The sequence below is a fragment of the Trichinella spiralis genome, assembly GCF_000181795.1.
Source record: "Trichinella spiralis strain ISS 195 chromosome Unknown Scfld2, whole genome shotgun sequence".
NCBI lineage: Eukaryota > Metazoa > Nematoda > Enoplea > Trichinellida > Trichinellidae > Trichinella > Trichinella spiralis.
In genome coordinates this window covers 7,674,071-7,687,871 of record NW_003526941.1, presented here as the reverse complement: position 1 = coordinate 7,687,871, position 13,801 = coordinate 7,674,071, and the positions used below count along the sequence as shown (strand labels likewise).

General features: G+C 32.9%; 5 protein-coding genes across 5 annotated transcripts; 2 read left to right on the top strand and 3 right to left on the bottom strand.

Annotated features, from left to right (window-relative positions):
• The first annotated feature begins 543 nt into the window (after window positions 1-543).
• Window positions 544-4,175, top strand: Tsp_06743 (conserved hypothetical protein). The gene is made up of 19 exons (XM_003380537.1): window positions 544-592; window positions 653-1,282; window positions 1,374-1,448; window positions 1,503-1,637; window positions 1,697-1,831; window positions 1,899-2,015; window positions 2,080-2,199; window positions 2,261-2,389; window positions 2,454-2,576; window positions 2,659-2,775; window positions 2,834-2,947; window positions 3,007-3,120; window positions 3,178-3,291; window positions 3,345-3,470; window positions 3,521-3,634; window positions 3,698-3,778; window positions 3,845-3,954; window positions 4,011-4,074; window positions 4,141-4,175. The coding sequence occupies exons 1-19, from the start codon at window positions 544-546 to the stop codon at window positions 4,173-4,175; spliced, it is 2,502 nt and encodes an 833-aa protein (XP_003380585.1).
• Window positions 4,176-4,550: 375 nt separating this feature from the next.
• Tsp_06742 (queuine tRNA-ribosyltransferase) lies at window positions 4,551-5,816 on the bottom strand. The gene is made up of 6 exons (XM_003380536.1): window positions 5,766-5,816; window positions 5,454-5,671; window positions 5,257-5,372; window positions 5,049-5,206; window positions 4,800-4,940; window positions 4,551-4,697 (listed from the first exon to the last, which is right to left on the bottom strand). The coding sequence occupies exons 1-6, from the start codon at window positions 5,814-5,816 to the stop codon at window positions 4,551-4,553; spliced, it is 831 nt and encodes a 276-aa protein (XP_003380584.1).
• A 974-nt stretch (window positions 5,817-6,790) lies between these two features.
• Window positions 6,791-9,562, top strand: Tsp_06741 (exosome complex exonuclease RRP4). Its single transcript, XM_003380535.1, has 12 exons — window positions 6,791-6,894; window positions 7,191-7,431; window positions 7,487-7,570; window positions 7,606-7,671; window positions 7,739-7,933; window positions 7,973-8,101; window positions 8,366-8,534; window positions 8,590-8,793; window positions 8,858-8,916; window positions 8,972-9,073; window positions 9,145-9,285; window positions 9,401-9,562. Exons 1-12 carry the CDS (start codon window positions 6,791-6,793, stop codon window positions 9,560-9,562), a joined length of 1,656 nt encoding a protein of 551 aa, XP_003380583.1.
• Window positions 9,563-9,987: 425 nt separating this feature from the next.
• Tsp_06740 (conserved hypothetical protein) lies at window positions 9,988-10,878 on the bottom strand. The gene is made up of 3 exons (XM_003380534.1): window positions 10,650-10,878; window positions 10,266-10,403; window positions 9,988-10,094 (listed from the first exon to the last, which is right to left on the bottom strand). Exons 1-3 carry the CDS (start codon window positions 10,876-10,878, stop codon window positions 9,988-9,990), a joined length of 474 nt encoding a protein of 157 aa, XP_003380582.1.
• A 48-nt stretch (window positions 10,879-10,926) lies between these two features.
• Window positions 10,927-12,318, bottom strand: Tsp_06739 (conserved hypothetical protein). The gene is made up of 3 exons (XM_003380533.1): window positions 12,233-12,318; window positions 11,162-11,354; window positions 10,927-11,010 (listed from the first exon to the last, which is right to left on the bottom strand). The coding sequence occupies exons 1-3, from the start codon at window positions 12,316-12,318 to the stop codon at window positions 10,927-10,929; spliced, it is 363 nt and encodes a 120-aa protein (XP_003380581.1).
• Window positions 12,319-13,801: the final 1,483 nt, after the last annotated feature.

Genomic DNA, 13,801 nt, shown 5'->3' with positions numbered 1-13,801 from the left:
AAACTATAGTTTTCATTTAGAAAAGTTAAACGAAAAAATTTTAATTTATTAAATAAAAGAATTATGATTTGTATATTTTTAATTTCTTTTGTAAATGAAAATTAAGTACTTACAGTAATATACCTTATTTGATAAAACTAAAATTTTATTCGGTTTCAATTTTTTATAAATTGAATTATACACTTATATTTTTATTTTAGTAAATCATATGATTTTTTATGCGAGTTTTTTATTCCTTCCAAAAAATATGCAACAAAACGTTTGATAAAGCATTATGATATGCGTAGCATGGAATTATCATTATATATTGAAAAGATTAAAATATTAGGATGCTGATTTATTTAAATAAAATTTAAATTTAATATTAATTTTTAATATTTCGCATTTAAAAGCATTTTATGCATTCTTTTATATACAATAATAAAATAAATGATGGTCAGGCTTGGATTTAAGCGATCTGCTAGATTTAACTGACCAATCAAAAGCAGAGAATTAAGTTTTAAAGTAGAAAACTTTAAATTAAAAAACTTTTCCCCTATATAAATGGCCTCCTCAGCAGTTTTAGTTCATTTCTCTCGAGTTCGAGCAATGGGTAACCGGCTGTTCAGAGAGTGAGCATTTAATTCAATACTAATTTTTATTTCTTTTTTAGAAAACTTTTCTACGATCCTTGGTTTGCTCTGCCTTGTCTTCCACTTGACCACGTCCGAATTGTTTGGTTCTTGTCCAAATGGCGTACGTGGTGTTTACGATTCCACGAACAAACGATGCCTTACAATGGTTGAAATCGATTTGGTTGGTGAGGAGCCCAATTGGTTCGAAAGTGCCTACAGCTCTTGCACAACTAAGTACCCAAATTCTGTATTATTTTCCTGGTTCAATGAAAAAGAACAGATCGCTCTGATCAAAGACGCGATCTGGAAACTCTCTGGAAATACGACTGAATTCTCCATCCTTAATGGATTGTACATTGCCGATGTGGTCAATAATGAGGATGACTCCACCATGAGTTGGGAATTCAGTAATTACACTCATACCACGAATGAACAACTTTATATAATGCATAACAAGACTCATCAGTATGACTGGGAATATGAAACTAAATTAATTTTGTCCACAAAAGACATATACGATATCTACAATTTATTTTATTCGACACCCATTTGTATGTTCCATGAGATCAACGTCGGCAAAAGAGAGTTCAGTGAAAAAGCTATTCCCATTGAGTGCTACAACACAACTGATACGGCAGTGAAAGCCCTGTGTTCTATCACATATGATGGTAAGTTTATTGTGGTGTCAAGTGATAAATTCTTCACCTATGAATTATTGGTAAATTCTAACAATTTGATGTTAAACAAGTATTTTTTCAGGTCCTCAGATATTAAATCCTTGTGATGAAGGATTCCAGGGTGTCTTTTGTAATGAAACAATCAAAAAAACAACTGGTAAATATAAATTAAAAAAATTTTCATATCAAATTTTTATGATTAATTTTTCAGAGTTTCCACCGTTGTACAATACGAGTGTAGCATGCGCAAATCTGAACTGCAGTGATCACGGTGTGTGCGTGGAAATTGATGGCAAGTATACTTGCAAATGCAATCCAGGGTACACTGGTAAATATTGTGAAAAAGGTAAATTATTTTCTAAACGTATGAACGACTGCCCTTTAAATTTAAACTTATCTTTGAAGAACACCGCCGATTTGTTGATCCTCTGGGCTGCATGAACGGACCGTTTTGTGGAAGCAATGGCGAATGCTATCAGTCAGGAGATGACTGGAAGTGTGCCTGCCATCCTGGTTTCACAGGCATTAGATGTGAAGAAAGTATGTGGAAAAAATTCTTTCAGAAATTAATGAAATAGAAAATCAAACGTTATATCTAAATTTTCAGGCATTGATCTTTGCGAAATTTACAATCCTTGCTTAAATAAAGGAAAGTGCATAACTGAGAACGGGCGATTGCGGTGCAAATGTGACAGACACCATGTCGGCGAATTTTGTGACTTCCGTATGTTCTAAATATTTCAAACTGCTTTCGAAAATAATATTGATTATTGAATGTTCTTTTAAAGACGTCAATCCATGCACTAATGAGACCATAAACTGCGGTAAGGCCGGTCGATGTGTCAGACTGAACAGCACAGAGAAATGCTGGTGCAGTGCCGGTTTTACCGGAAAAGAATGTGAAGAAAGTGAGAAACAATTTTGTCTTTAAAATATTTTCATTTTATGAAACAAACAAATAATTTTCAGAAGTGGACCTATGTGACGAAAATAATATGTGCAATTTCGCTAAACAGTGTTTAACAGTACATGAAGAAACGCATTCTTACATGCAATGCAAATGCAATGATTGGGAAAGCGGAAAATATTGCACACAGAGTGAGTGAAACAAATAAAATTTCTTATCTGATAATTGATATGTAAGGGATAATTTTAATTTCAGAAAGAGACACTTGTCGCAGAAAAGGTCCTTGCTTATCACGAGGTGTATGCGGACTTTTAGATGACGATTCATACATATGCCATTGCAAACAAGGATACCACGGAAAATTCTGCGAAATAGAACGTTAGTTTATTTAATATGCATTACACATACAGAGTTTTACAATTTATTTACCATATATTATAATATACTATTTCAACTCTAGGTATTCATGCGTGCGACGACAATTCTACTTGCGGAGAACACGGAAAATGCATTCGATTAGGAAACGATTTCCTTTGTCAATGCAACTTCGGGTTTACTGGAAAATATTGTGAAACAAGTAAACAGCATTTATTATGCAAAAAATAACATATAATTTTGTATAAATGTATTTTTAGGATTAAATTCATGTGAATTTAAACCTTGTGGTGCAAACGGAAAATGTAACAGAAAACACAATGGTTATGAGTGCATATGTAACCCTGGATATACTGGACACTTTTGTGAAAATAGTAAAACATACAGCATGTTTGAAGAAAAGCAAGATTTCATAAGGATATTTTATTTATAGCAATTGATATGTGCTACACGTTAAATCCATGCCGCAGAGGAAAATGCCTCAACAAGATCAATGGGTTCTATTGTATCTGCCCAGAAGGTTATATGGGGATGGCATGTGAACAAAGTATATTATCACGTTACATCTTTGTAAACACTTTCAACTGAAATTTTGACTTTTCAGAATACGAAAGCTGCAATTCAGAGCTGTGTCTTAACGGAGGAACATGTTACATGGTTGGAGAAGAACTGAAATGCCACTGTCTGCCAGGATATAAAGGCGCCAACTGTGGAAGAAGTAAATGAAAAAATATAAAATGAAATTTAAAATAGCTCAAAATGTACTTTTAGAAAATAATATATGCAAAATGCATAGAAATATTTGCGGTGACCACGGCAGATGCACCTATGATGACATTGACGGACAGATCAAATGTGTGTGCAACATAGGCTATGATGGAAAATACTGCGAGAAAAGTGAATCATATTTGAATTTTATGAAAAAGAAAATAATTGACTCGTTTTAGAAGTCACCAGTTGCTCCAATGGAAATCCATGTAGATATGGGAACTGTACACTTGGTGAAAATTTTTTCACCTGTCAGTGCCCTTCAAATGTTACAGGAGAACTGTGTGAAATTGGTAAAGCAGCTGAACAATGCAAAATACATACATATATATGTAACTGTGAAATTATTTTTTTAGGAAGTCCAGCGAATGATGACACTGAAACAGACATTTCTGATGATGAAGATATTCTAGACGATGAAGTCGATGATGAGATAAGTAATAGTGGCAAAATTCTTTATCGTACATGCTGAACTTGATCATATCAATGGTTTAACTGTTTAGAACATGATAAAACGTACTTTTCCTTACTGGCGACAGCATATGGCATAGCAATTACTGGTTGGATAGTCGCTATAGTCATGTTGTTGAAATATTTGAAAAATAAGAAGACTGTAATTAATTGAAATATTTTAAACGAATTTTACATTCATGCACTTTTGCTTTTTAGCCACCTCCAACAGCAACCGAGAGTGTTACTGCCAGCGCAGGCAACAGTGTCAAAGATGAACCCAGTAAAACCTTTTTGAATAATTATTTTCTAATAAATAGTGCTTTTATGTACTGCTTTTTTATTTTAGACAACGGTTCAAAATCCAAGGCATGTGAAGCTTAAGCTGTTGAAAATTAAAATTTCTACTGACCGATTCACCATATTAATTTTAATCACCATTAATTATATTCACTATATTAATTTTAATCAGCATTAATTATATTCACTATATTAATTTCTCACATTGTTTTATTATTATTTTCTCATTCATAACATTTTATACATTGTTAACATTTTTCAAATAAATAACATAATATTTGACGATGGTTTTCAAAAATATACAAAATCCAATTTTACAAGTATAAAAAATATTTCTACTAATCAGAGATTGAAATGTGAAACATACGCGGCAATTGTATAATTATCATACAATCATGCACATGCAGCGATACCATCCTTATTAAAAAGCGGAAAAAATTAAATAAAAAAAGTAACTACTTAAAGTTTTATGCCGACAGATTGCATTGAATTTGCCAACCACGTAGGGTAGTCTTCTTTCGGGTAATGCAGTTTTAGAGTATCTTTAACAAATGTATCGAATCTTTGTTCAATAATACTTTGACGAATCTCTTTCATTAGCATAATCTACAAATAAAGTATTACGATATATTTTCTTAAAAGTATTCAATTTGCCTGGTAATGTAAATTATGAATGGTGATCAAATGGCAACCAATAGTTTCGTGAACGGCCACAGAACATAAATAAGATCGAGTAAATGTTTTACATGTGTAACAATCACAGCCTTCCTGTATCGATTTGAAATCGGTAGAGTATTTTGCTTTTTTCAAATTCAATGATCCACCAGGAATTAATGCTCTGCCGAAACGCTATAAAATTATATATAATAGAGCAATAAGGAAAAAATACAGCAAACTGACAGCAGTTCTCGTCGGAAAAACACAATCAAACATGTCCATTCCCAAAGCGACACAAACCAGCAAATCAACTGCAAAGCCAACTCCCATCAAATACCGAGGTTTACAGTCCGGTAAATTATCACCACTGATGCTAACCATGCGCCAAAATTGATTTTTGTCTTCACCACCGCTCAGTCCACCAACTGCATAGCCAGGACAATTCCGTTGACAAATTTCTGAAAATTCTGTATAAGTAAAAATCTAATAATTAAAAAATAATTTTAACCTTGGGCAGATTTTATCCTCAACGTTGGATCAAGGCCTCCTTGAACGATTGGAAAAAGATTCTGCTCATTTGGTCTGCGGTTAGCAGCAATGCATCGATCAAGCCAACGAACAGACCTTAAATGCTAGTTTCTATTGAAATGTATTCGTTCCAAGTAATTGAAAAATAGTCAGTTCATTAAACATGCAAATGTGTACCTATACATAGCTTCTTCGACCCGTGGACCAACGGTCAACGATGGCACTACATCATCTAGCTGCATAATGATATCCGCACCGAGAGAATTTTGAATTTCTATAGATCGTTCGGGACTCAGTAGCATTTCTTCTTTAGTATGCGGAGAGATAAAATGTACACCTTCCTCAGATATATTCATCAACTTTGCAAGTGATACCATCTGAAAGCCGCCACTGTCCTACAAATGTGAAAAGATTTTAAAAAACTGCTTCAGAAATATGAGCAAAACTTATTCCTAGCAGTGTTTTATATTTAGATAAAAATGAAATTACTGTAAGTATGCATGAATTCCAGTTCATAAATTTGTGCAGTCCACCGGCCATTTGTACTGTTTTTGAACCCTAACAAGAGTAACGCTACAAAAGAAAAGAAAAAAAATAGAATTTACAGGTCTGTGTCCAAGGTGGTAAGTATTGCTAAGAAGTAAATTATAGCCGAGGTCTTTCAACTGTTCGGTAAGAATGCCTTTTAATGTTCCTTGAGTTCCGACTGGCATAAATACAGGAGTTTCTACAACAGCTTTGGGGAAATTCAAAACACCTGCTCTCGCTTTTGTAACATGACAACGAGCTATCACTTCAAATTTAAGATTACCACTCATTTCACCTTAAAAATTAAAAATTTATTCATTCACTTTTGCTCAATCAAATAAATTTATTGAAATAATTGATGTATAAACTGACAACGTGGTGTGATAAATGACAATTCAGTAAAATATATAATTTCATTTTTTATGCATTTTTCAAATTAAAAGATTATATTTAAATTAATAACATGATACGTCGCAAAATATGTTTAAGAAAAGTTAAAGAAAATAAAGTTTAAATTACAGTAGGAAAACATGTTTTCAAAATGTATTAAAAAAGGAAAATGGCTTCTGTGATGATATTTTAAAAAAAATTATGAAGAGTAAAATTTTTTAATAAAGTAATAAAAAGCATCAAAGACGGAGTATGTGAGCAACAGCAAAAGCACAAATAAAGAAATATAAATATGCAATGTTTGAAATGCTCAAAACAAGTATAATATTTCAATCGAAATTATAAATTGAATTTACAACAATTTGTACTACAACTTGTTCTTGAAATCCACACCATAGCACTGTTTCAACTTTTAAATTAAATTCACATGAAACAATATCAAAGTTGTATATTCTGTTTTGCATATTCAATTTTTCATATTGATAAATTTTGATTTTCAGTATATAAATTCAGATGATCAGAACAAACTTGAATATTACAGTACATCTGAAAGGTGCCCACGTTTTGCATATGTTTGACATTGATTGTTACGCATGATGGAAACTTATTATGATGATATTTCACGTTTGTCTCTTGAATCTTCAGCAGACGAACCGCCAAATTTGGTAATTCCAGGTTGTGTTATTGTGGATGGGCAGAAGTATTTGCGGTGCGTTATTTTTCACTTTTACTTTGAAAATTGGAAGCTTTAATTGAAATTATTTCACCGTAAATAGCAATGATTAGAAGTTCATTGAACGGTTGAAAGCGCTGGCTATTTCAAAAGTCGACGTTTTTACCAAGACGTGTGTTGTAAAATTTGTTCTAAATGTAAATGCCATTTGATCTGCAATTTTTGAAAGATTACAACATTTTGTTTTGATATCGTTTATATTAGAAAAATATTTTATTTTTTTCGACGGAATAATTTTAATTTTGTCGTTCATTTCATTTCAGTGGTCATGGGACATATTTCAACGACAACGGTGAGCTGTTGGTCAGTACAGTTGGCATTGCGAAAAAAACGAACAAATTTATTTGCATTGAAACGGTTCGATCTCGCTATTGCGGTTCAGTTGGTGATTATGTTATTGGCCGTGTTGTTGAAGTGCTTCAAAAACGATGGAAAGTGGACGTCAATGCTCGTTTGAATGCTATACTGTTGTTGTCTTCGGTTAATTTGCCAGGAGGCGAGTTGGTCGGTAGTTAATTTAGAAAAGAGAAAGAAATTTAAAATTAAAATTAAAATTTAGAGACGTAAATCTGAAGAAGATGAACAATGGATGCGGGAAAATCTTGTCGAAGGCGATTTGATTAGTGTTGGTTTTGTTGTTGTTGTTGTTTTGAGCAATTTTTACATATTCATATTTAGGCTGAAGTGATGAGCGTTTACGCAGACGGATCTCTATCATTGCAGTTGCGCGATATTCATCGCAAGGTGAATTTTTTACAAGTTTATTTAAATTTGTTGTTTATTTTTATATGTAAAATTGCTTCATATTCAGCTTAATCAAGGTGTCCTGGTGTCGGTTCCGTCCTTTTTAATAAAAAAGAGAAAAGTACATCTGCATCACTTTCCTTGCAAAGTAACAGTATCATTTGGGATAAATGGAAATATATGGATCGCTCCTACAGACGAAGAAGAAAAAGATTGCAGCAGCAGCGGTTTTATGGATATAATACAAGTGTGCAAAAGTACTGTTTGAATAGTGAATTGTTGTAGGACAGTTTAATTTTAGCCATTAACATATGATACGCACGACAATATTGCCCGTTTTCGAAATTGCTGCTGCTTGTTAGCCGAGAACAAAGTGATGCTGTTTGAAAAATCACTCTGGTTAGCGTATGAATACTCCTTGGCGTATAAGGTATTGTGATGCATTCAAGTGCACAGAAATTGTCACAAGTACAACTTTGTTTAAGGTGAACGAAATTCTCACCGAATCGTTGAAAAAAGAAATTGCCAATTATGTCCGAGATCAAATTCAAACTTCACTGAATTTTTAAAATTGAAATTTATTTATTTTTGATTAGTAAATCACAAAAATACGTTTGTTTATTTAAATTTATTTGTATGAATTTCATGTTTACATTGATTTTTGTTGTTGAATTGTATTAATCTATTTGAAAAGAAAAAACATACAGAAGAAGAAAAAGAAATTCAAGTTGGCACGCGTGTGATGGCTTCGATACTTTTTCCCGAAGATCGTAAAGGTATGGCAATTCAGCTTGGTAAACTGATTCACCAGCTCGTCGAGCAGAAACGTCTGGAGAAAAATTACTGCGTCATCGGTTTATCAGGTTTGATTATTTATTAAAAATTTATTGATTAAATATTTTTATTTTTCCAAATCAGGCGGAAGCATGCCGGATATCATGGCCGAAGCGTTGCAAGCGGTCAACTGCGATTTCAAGCACGTCTGGTTCATATTCTGCGACGAACGCCTTGTACCGTTTTCAAGCGACGAGTCCAACTACGGTCAATACCAGCGCAAAGTCATCGCTCCAATTCCGGCCATTCAAACGGCCAACTTTCTTCCCATAGATCCGGATTTGAACCGTGAGCATACTGTCGTTTTTTACTTGATTATACAATTTTTTTTGTTTAATATAAATTTTTTCAGTCGACGATTGTGCAGCAGATTATGAAAATCGACTGAGAGAAATTTTTCAAAATCAACTCGTCAGTTTTGATTGCTTTCTTTACACAATTTGCGTTTTATTCTCTTGCAATTTAGGAAAAATCCGGTGCCCAATTTCCCCAAATCGATTGTCTCCTTCTCGGCATCGGTCCTGACGGTCACATTTGTTCACTGTTTCCGGATCACGCGGCTTTGAAGGTTATTGTTTTTGTTTTTGTTTTTTTCTTGAAAAAGCAGCGAAAAATTTGTTTATTTCACAAAACAAACAGGAAACCAATCGTTGGGTTGTACCTGTTGGCGATTCGCCAAAGCCACCGCCTCGACGTGTCACGTTGACTTTGCCGGTGATTAACAACGCCAGTCAGATCGTATTCGTAACCTGCGGAGCTTCCAAAGCTGACATTGTCGAAGTAAGTCAATTTTGCCCTTGTGGACAAGATTTTTTTTTGGTTATGCTTCAGAAAAATTTTGTATACATATTCATATTTCCAATATTTGCATATTTATTCGAATTTTCTTGCGCAGAGAATTATTAACAGGAAAGATCCATTCCTTCCTGCAGTGATGGTGAAACCTACGACCGGTCGGTTGTTGTTTCTCTTTGACAAAGAGGCGAGCTCGAAATTGCCGAAACTTTCAAAAAGCGAAATCACCGAATGTCGTTCCCTTTCATCCACTAAACCGTAGATGAACAAATTTTTTTTCTTTCAAAACAACGTTCAGCTACTGAATTTTCTTTTTCTCTTCCAGAAAAAAATTATTAAAATTCCGTTAATCAATCATAAATTTATTAATTATATCGGTTTTGTTTTTTCTTATTTCAAAATTATTATTGTTTTTATTTCATACTGTAACGTGAAAGAAAATTGTACTGTGTGATGTGTGTTGTTGTTGATTTTCAAAGTTGATGATGATGATAATTCAACTTCATTTAGCGATTGTTAAGCAATTTAAAACATTTAATAATGATAATTTAGAAACATAACTTTAAAATAATATATATATATATATAATATGTATGTATCAATTTTAGTTATGTTAAATAAATGAAATTATGCTTGCATTTATGTAATTTTTTCTTTTTGTTTATACTTCTTTCTGTTTCATTTTTCTCAACAAGTCTGGTTGGAATTTAAAATCAATTCTTGGATGTGTGGACTAGAGCAAGACGGGCAAATTGCGGCCACTGCGTACCTGTGCGTTTCGAAGTCCATGCTTTCTACGAGAAAATGGTAAAAACAATCAAATTATGAATCTTTTTAAAATTTGAATAATTGTTGCTTGGTAATTATTGTTTGTTTGTTTGTTTGTTGAGAAATGTTTACCGTTTTTTTTTGTCAATTTGTTCATTCAATAAGGAGAAAACAAATGAATTGAACAAATTGCTTACTTGAAATGATGAAACGTTGTGTTGCTTCATCTTCTTGTTGTTCTTTTTTTTCCATTTCTGCTTGCATTTGTTCTAGCTGATGCGCATCGTAGTCGCCAATTGATTCAAAAGAACGTGAAACGCAGTTTGACATGGTCACTACAATAACCAACGAATGTGAACAATTTCAATTCAGCAGAGTTGATCAACTTGATCATTATTCATTAATTTTCATCTATACAATTAACACTACCAAAGATACACACTGCAATTATATCCTTCCACGAAAATATTCAACAGTAAATATTATTTTTTTAAATTTTACGTATGCAAATATTTTGAGTTATTATTATTTTGTTTTTTTAATTATTTCATCGTTGAAAAATATGAAAGAAGAATTATTACCAAATCCGGCGATCAGTAATCCAACGCTGACCAAAAACGCAAATACGCCAGCAAGACGTGCAACTTTGGTGAGGTTCAGATTGGTTTCGTAATAGAAGAACCCGTAGCAGGTAAGGAAAATACCAATAAGCAGAAATGCGAAAAACATGCACAACAAGAGCCAGTAGACATTTTTGGGCGGTACTTCACGAAAAGTTTGTCGAATTGTTTTCGGTCTGCGGTTCTTCATGTTATTTTTTCCACAATTATAAAATATCTATATGCATATACATATATATTATAATGCTGCTTTCTTCTTTTTCTCCAATTTTATCCGCTTGCTTGCATCAGTCGGTTGAATTTGCTTTGGTTTTGTTCCAATCTAAAATTGCTCCTCTGACGAAATTCGATTTTCTACCACCAAGCTAATTTTATATATAGCATTTAAATATAGATAGATATATATTTATGTGTGTGTGTGTGTGTGTGTACGTTTATGTACAGCAGCTGGCAAATTCTCAGCTTTAAATTACCTTTGTTTCCGGTAGACCAGAGCCAGCCGGCTCATCTGCGTGGCAACGTAAATGTGATTTGTCAGTCGTTGAAAGGCGACAAATTGCCACGTCAATGGCAAGCTTTTTCAACTTTTCAAGCAAGCAAAATTGTCCAACTAGCCCAGCTAGCCCAGCTATTTGGCTATTAACGGCCTGGTTCAATTGCTCATAACTGAACTGACTAGCAACTCTTTCATTGCCCATATATATATATATATATATATATGTGTATGAGTATACCAGCTAGTTGGACTTGAAGCTTTTCTCAGTGAAACAACAACATGTGATGAAAAAACGGATTAAAGCAAATGCTCCATTACAGAATGTTGTCTTGTTTCATGGGGGTTTTTCATTTAATTTTAACTTTGTTAAAATTAAAATTTTTTCCTGTTTTATATTTCTCACGTATATATATAAGCTGACATATTTGCCATGCAGCAGCTTTTTTTTCACAAATTTCCGTATATGCTTCGTTGACTTCTATTCAAAGCAGTAATGTAATAGTTTTGCTTTTTGAGTAATTTTCATTTTTCCACTTTTCAATAAGAATGTTCTTTGTGTATCAAGAAGAGACTGATGATTGAAGCTTGCTTGCATTGAATATTTCAGTGCAGAATTTGGCCAATTGCCTAATTTGAATTTGAGTTTTAGTAATTTTTACATTTAGTTGCAAAAACGAAGGAAAAAGTTGAAATTTTGTTTCTGATGAGATCTGTTGTTATTGGGAGGAGAATGAGGTAGTTTTTGATTGGAAGATTAAATCCGTTTCTGATTGATCAATATTGCATTATCTTCCATTAGGCAAGTTGGACAAAATTATTTTTTCATCATCGAATCAGAATTTCTGTATTTCATCTTTATCATACATATTTATGAAATGTTTAAAAAATATTTGCCATATTTATTCGATGATTTTATTTAATCCATTTGTTTTTCTTCTTGAATAATTTTTCTCGTATTAATTTAACGATTGTAAAATTGTGGATAATTTTTTGCGAGATGAATTTAAATTTGCATGTGTTGATTTCAAGGAAACTGTTTTTTGTTGACAAGGATTGTTGTTGTTGTTGTTGCTTTGCTTTGGAAATGGTCAATTTCCATTGTTTGTATGAATTTTCCACAGTATCTATTTGCATTTCTGGAAAAGGTGGGTCAGATATCTGAGTATGCTAATAGATGCAATGCAAAAAACAAAAAACAACAACAACAACAACAAAGAATCGAGATCCCGCAACTTTTGATTTGTGCTTTTCACATGTGAAAAAGATCAATTAAGCTTTTCAGCGTGCTGTGCGTGTGTGGGGGTCTTTTGCGCTAGCGGATGGCGGACATAATTTGCGTTGACGTTTGAATTGAATTAAAAAGCATCGGCTTGGCAAAAGTCCGCCGGGACCGCCGCCGCCGCCTGCGGTTGTGGCTCAGTGAAGTTTGGAACCAGAAGTCGCGGACTAATTGAGAATAGCGACTAAAATGATTTTCATGCTTGCTCAATATGACAACTTTTATTATGCATATTTCAACCGATGGAAATGGTTGAAAATAATAATTATAATTATTAATTTTTGTGTTTTTTTTAATTAATAGCAACCGAAAAAGAATTTTGGTCGAATAAGAATTTTTGCTCGCGCTTACATTGGGCCAAAGTGGTAATAAATTTATCACTGTGTTATTATCACTTTGGAGATAAATGTTAGCTATTTAAGCTGTTGATTTTGAAAGTAACTGGGTCAGTTCATTCGTCGTATTTCTTTCATATTCAGCTTTTACAGCACACGGACACACATATTGTGAATGCATTAAGAATCACTTTGACTGATGAAAGCTATTCTGCTTGCATGCCTGCTCGCTGAACACGACTAGCAGGCACTACTGACGTTGCGCGTGGCTAATTTGCCTTTGCTTATACTATACTATACTATATCCATCTATCTATGAAGTATATGTAATTTTTTTTCTCTCCCTCTCTCTTTCTTTCTCTTTTTACCTCAACTATAACACAAATCAATAATATAGAATTTATAAATAAATTTCTGTTTTTAATATTCCATAAATTATTATCAAAGAAAGTAGTAAAGTATATTGTTGTATGCATGCATGCCAGCATGCTTATGTTTGAAAAGCTTGTTTTCATTTCGAGCAACTGTTCAGACATTCTTTTCTTTTCATTTGTTTACTTTTATTATGCGTAATAAATTATGAACAGTTGTATTGTTAGTATTTTGTGTACTTTTGTTTTGTTTTTTAAAATATTATTATTTCACTTTTGACTTTTGTTTTTAAATTATAGACGATTGTAAATTTTTTCTCCATTCAAATTTCTCCACTTCAAATTGACAATTTTAATTGATGAATATTGAAAATTGTGTAAATTTTATTTTTTTTTTGTAGAAGAAGAAGGAGAAAAATGTTGTAATTTGAGAAACAAGAAGCAACCGAGCAAGCAGGTGTGTCTGCTGAAAGCACATTCAACTTTGCAACTTTCAAAAGTGGCCGTCAATTTGTTGTAATTGGATCACCGCAGCCATTTCCACTTCTACAACTGCTACTACTATTACTGCTTTTACTGCTTCTACATGCGGAGCACTTTTGAAAAAAAAAACATTATGTAAGTTCAATTTA

Excerpts from the sequence above, each read along its gene's own strand:
- Tsp_06742 (XM_003380536.1), bottom strand. The coding sequence starts at position 5,816 with ATGGCCGGTGGACTGCACAAATTTATGAACTGGAATTCATGCATACTT. Across the intron at positions 5,672-5,765 it reads GGAATTCATGCATACTTACA|GACAGTGGCGGCTTTCAGAT; the intron begins GTAATTTCATTT and ends TCACATTTGTAG. Across the intron at positions 5,373-5,453 it reads GTCGAAGAAGCTATGTATAG|GTCTGTTCGTTGGCTTGATC; the intron begins GTACACATTTGC and ends CTAGCATTTAAG.
- Tsp_06739 (XM_003380533.1), bottom strand. The coding sequence starts at position 12,318 with ATGCAAATAGATACTGTGGAAAATTCATACAAACAATGGAAATTGACC. Across the intron at positions 11,355-12,232 it reads CAACAACAACAACAATCCTT|TTATGAGCAATTGAACCAGG; the intron begins GTCAACAAAAAA and ends TAGTCAGTTCAG. Across the intron at positions 11,011-11,161 it reads CTGGTCTACCGGAAACAAAG|ATTGGAACAAAACCAAAGCA; the intron begins GTAATTTAAAGC and ends GAGCAATTTTAG.
- Tsp_06743 (XM_003380537.1), top strand. The coding sequence starts at position 544 with ATGGCCTCCTCAGCAGTTTTAGTTCATTTCTCTCGAGTTCGAGCAATG. Across the intron at positions 1,283-1,373 it reads GTGTTCTATCACATATGATG|GTCCTCAGATATTAAATCCT; the intron begins GTAAGTTTATTG and ends GTATTTTTTCAG. Across the intron at positions 3,121-3,177 it reads GGGGATGGCATGTGAACAAA|AATACGAAAGCTGCAATTCA; the intron begins GTATATTATCAC and ends TTGACTTTTCAG.
- Tsp_06740 (XM_003380534.1), bottom strand. The coding sequence starts at position 10,878 with ATGAAGAACCGCAGACCGAAAACAATTCGACAAACTTTTCGTGAAGTA. Across the intron at positions 10,404-10,649 it reads ATTACTGATCGCCGGATTTG|TGACCATGTCAAACTGCGTT; the intron begins GTAATAATTCTT and ends TGGTTATTGTAG. Across the intron at positions 10,095-10,265 it reads ACAACGTTTCATCATTTCAA|AAAGCATGGACTTCGAAACG; the intron begins GTAAGCAATTTG and ends ATTTTCTCGTAG.
- Tsp_06741 (XM_003380535.1), top strand. The coding sequence starts at position 6,791 with ATGGAAACTTATTATGATGATATTTCACGTTTGTCTCTTGAATCTTCA. Across the intron at positions 8,917-8,971 it reads AAATTTTTCAAAATCAACTC|GAAAAATCCGGTGCCCAATT; the intron begins GTCAGTTTTGAT and ends CTTGCAATTTAG. Across the intron at positions 9,286-9,400 it reads CCAAAGCTGACATTGTCGAA|AGAATTATTAACAGGAAAGA; the intron begins GTAAGTCAATTT and ends TTTCTTGCGCAG.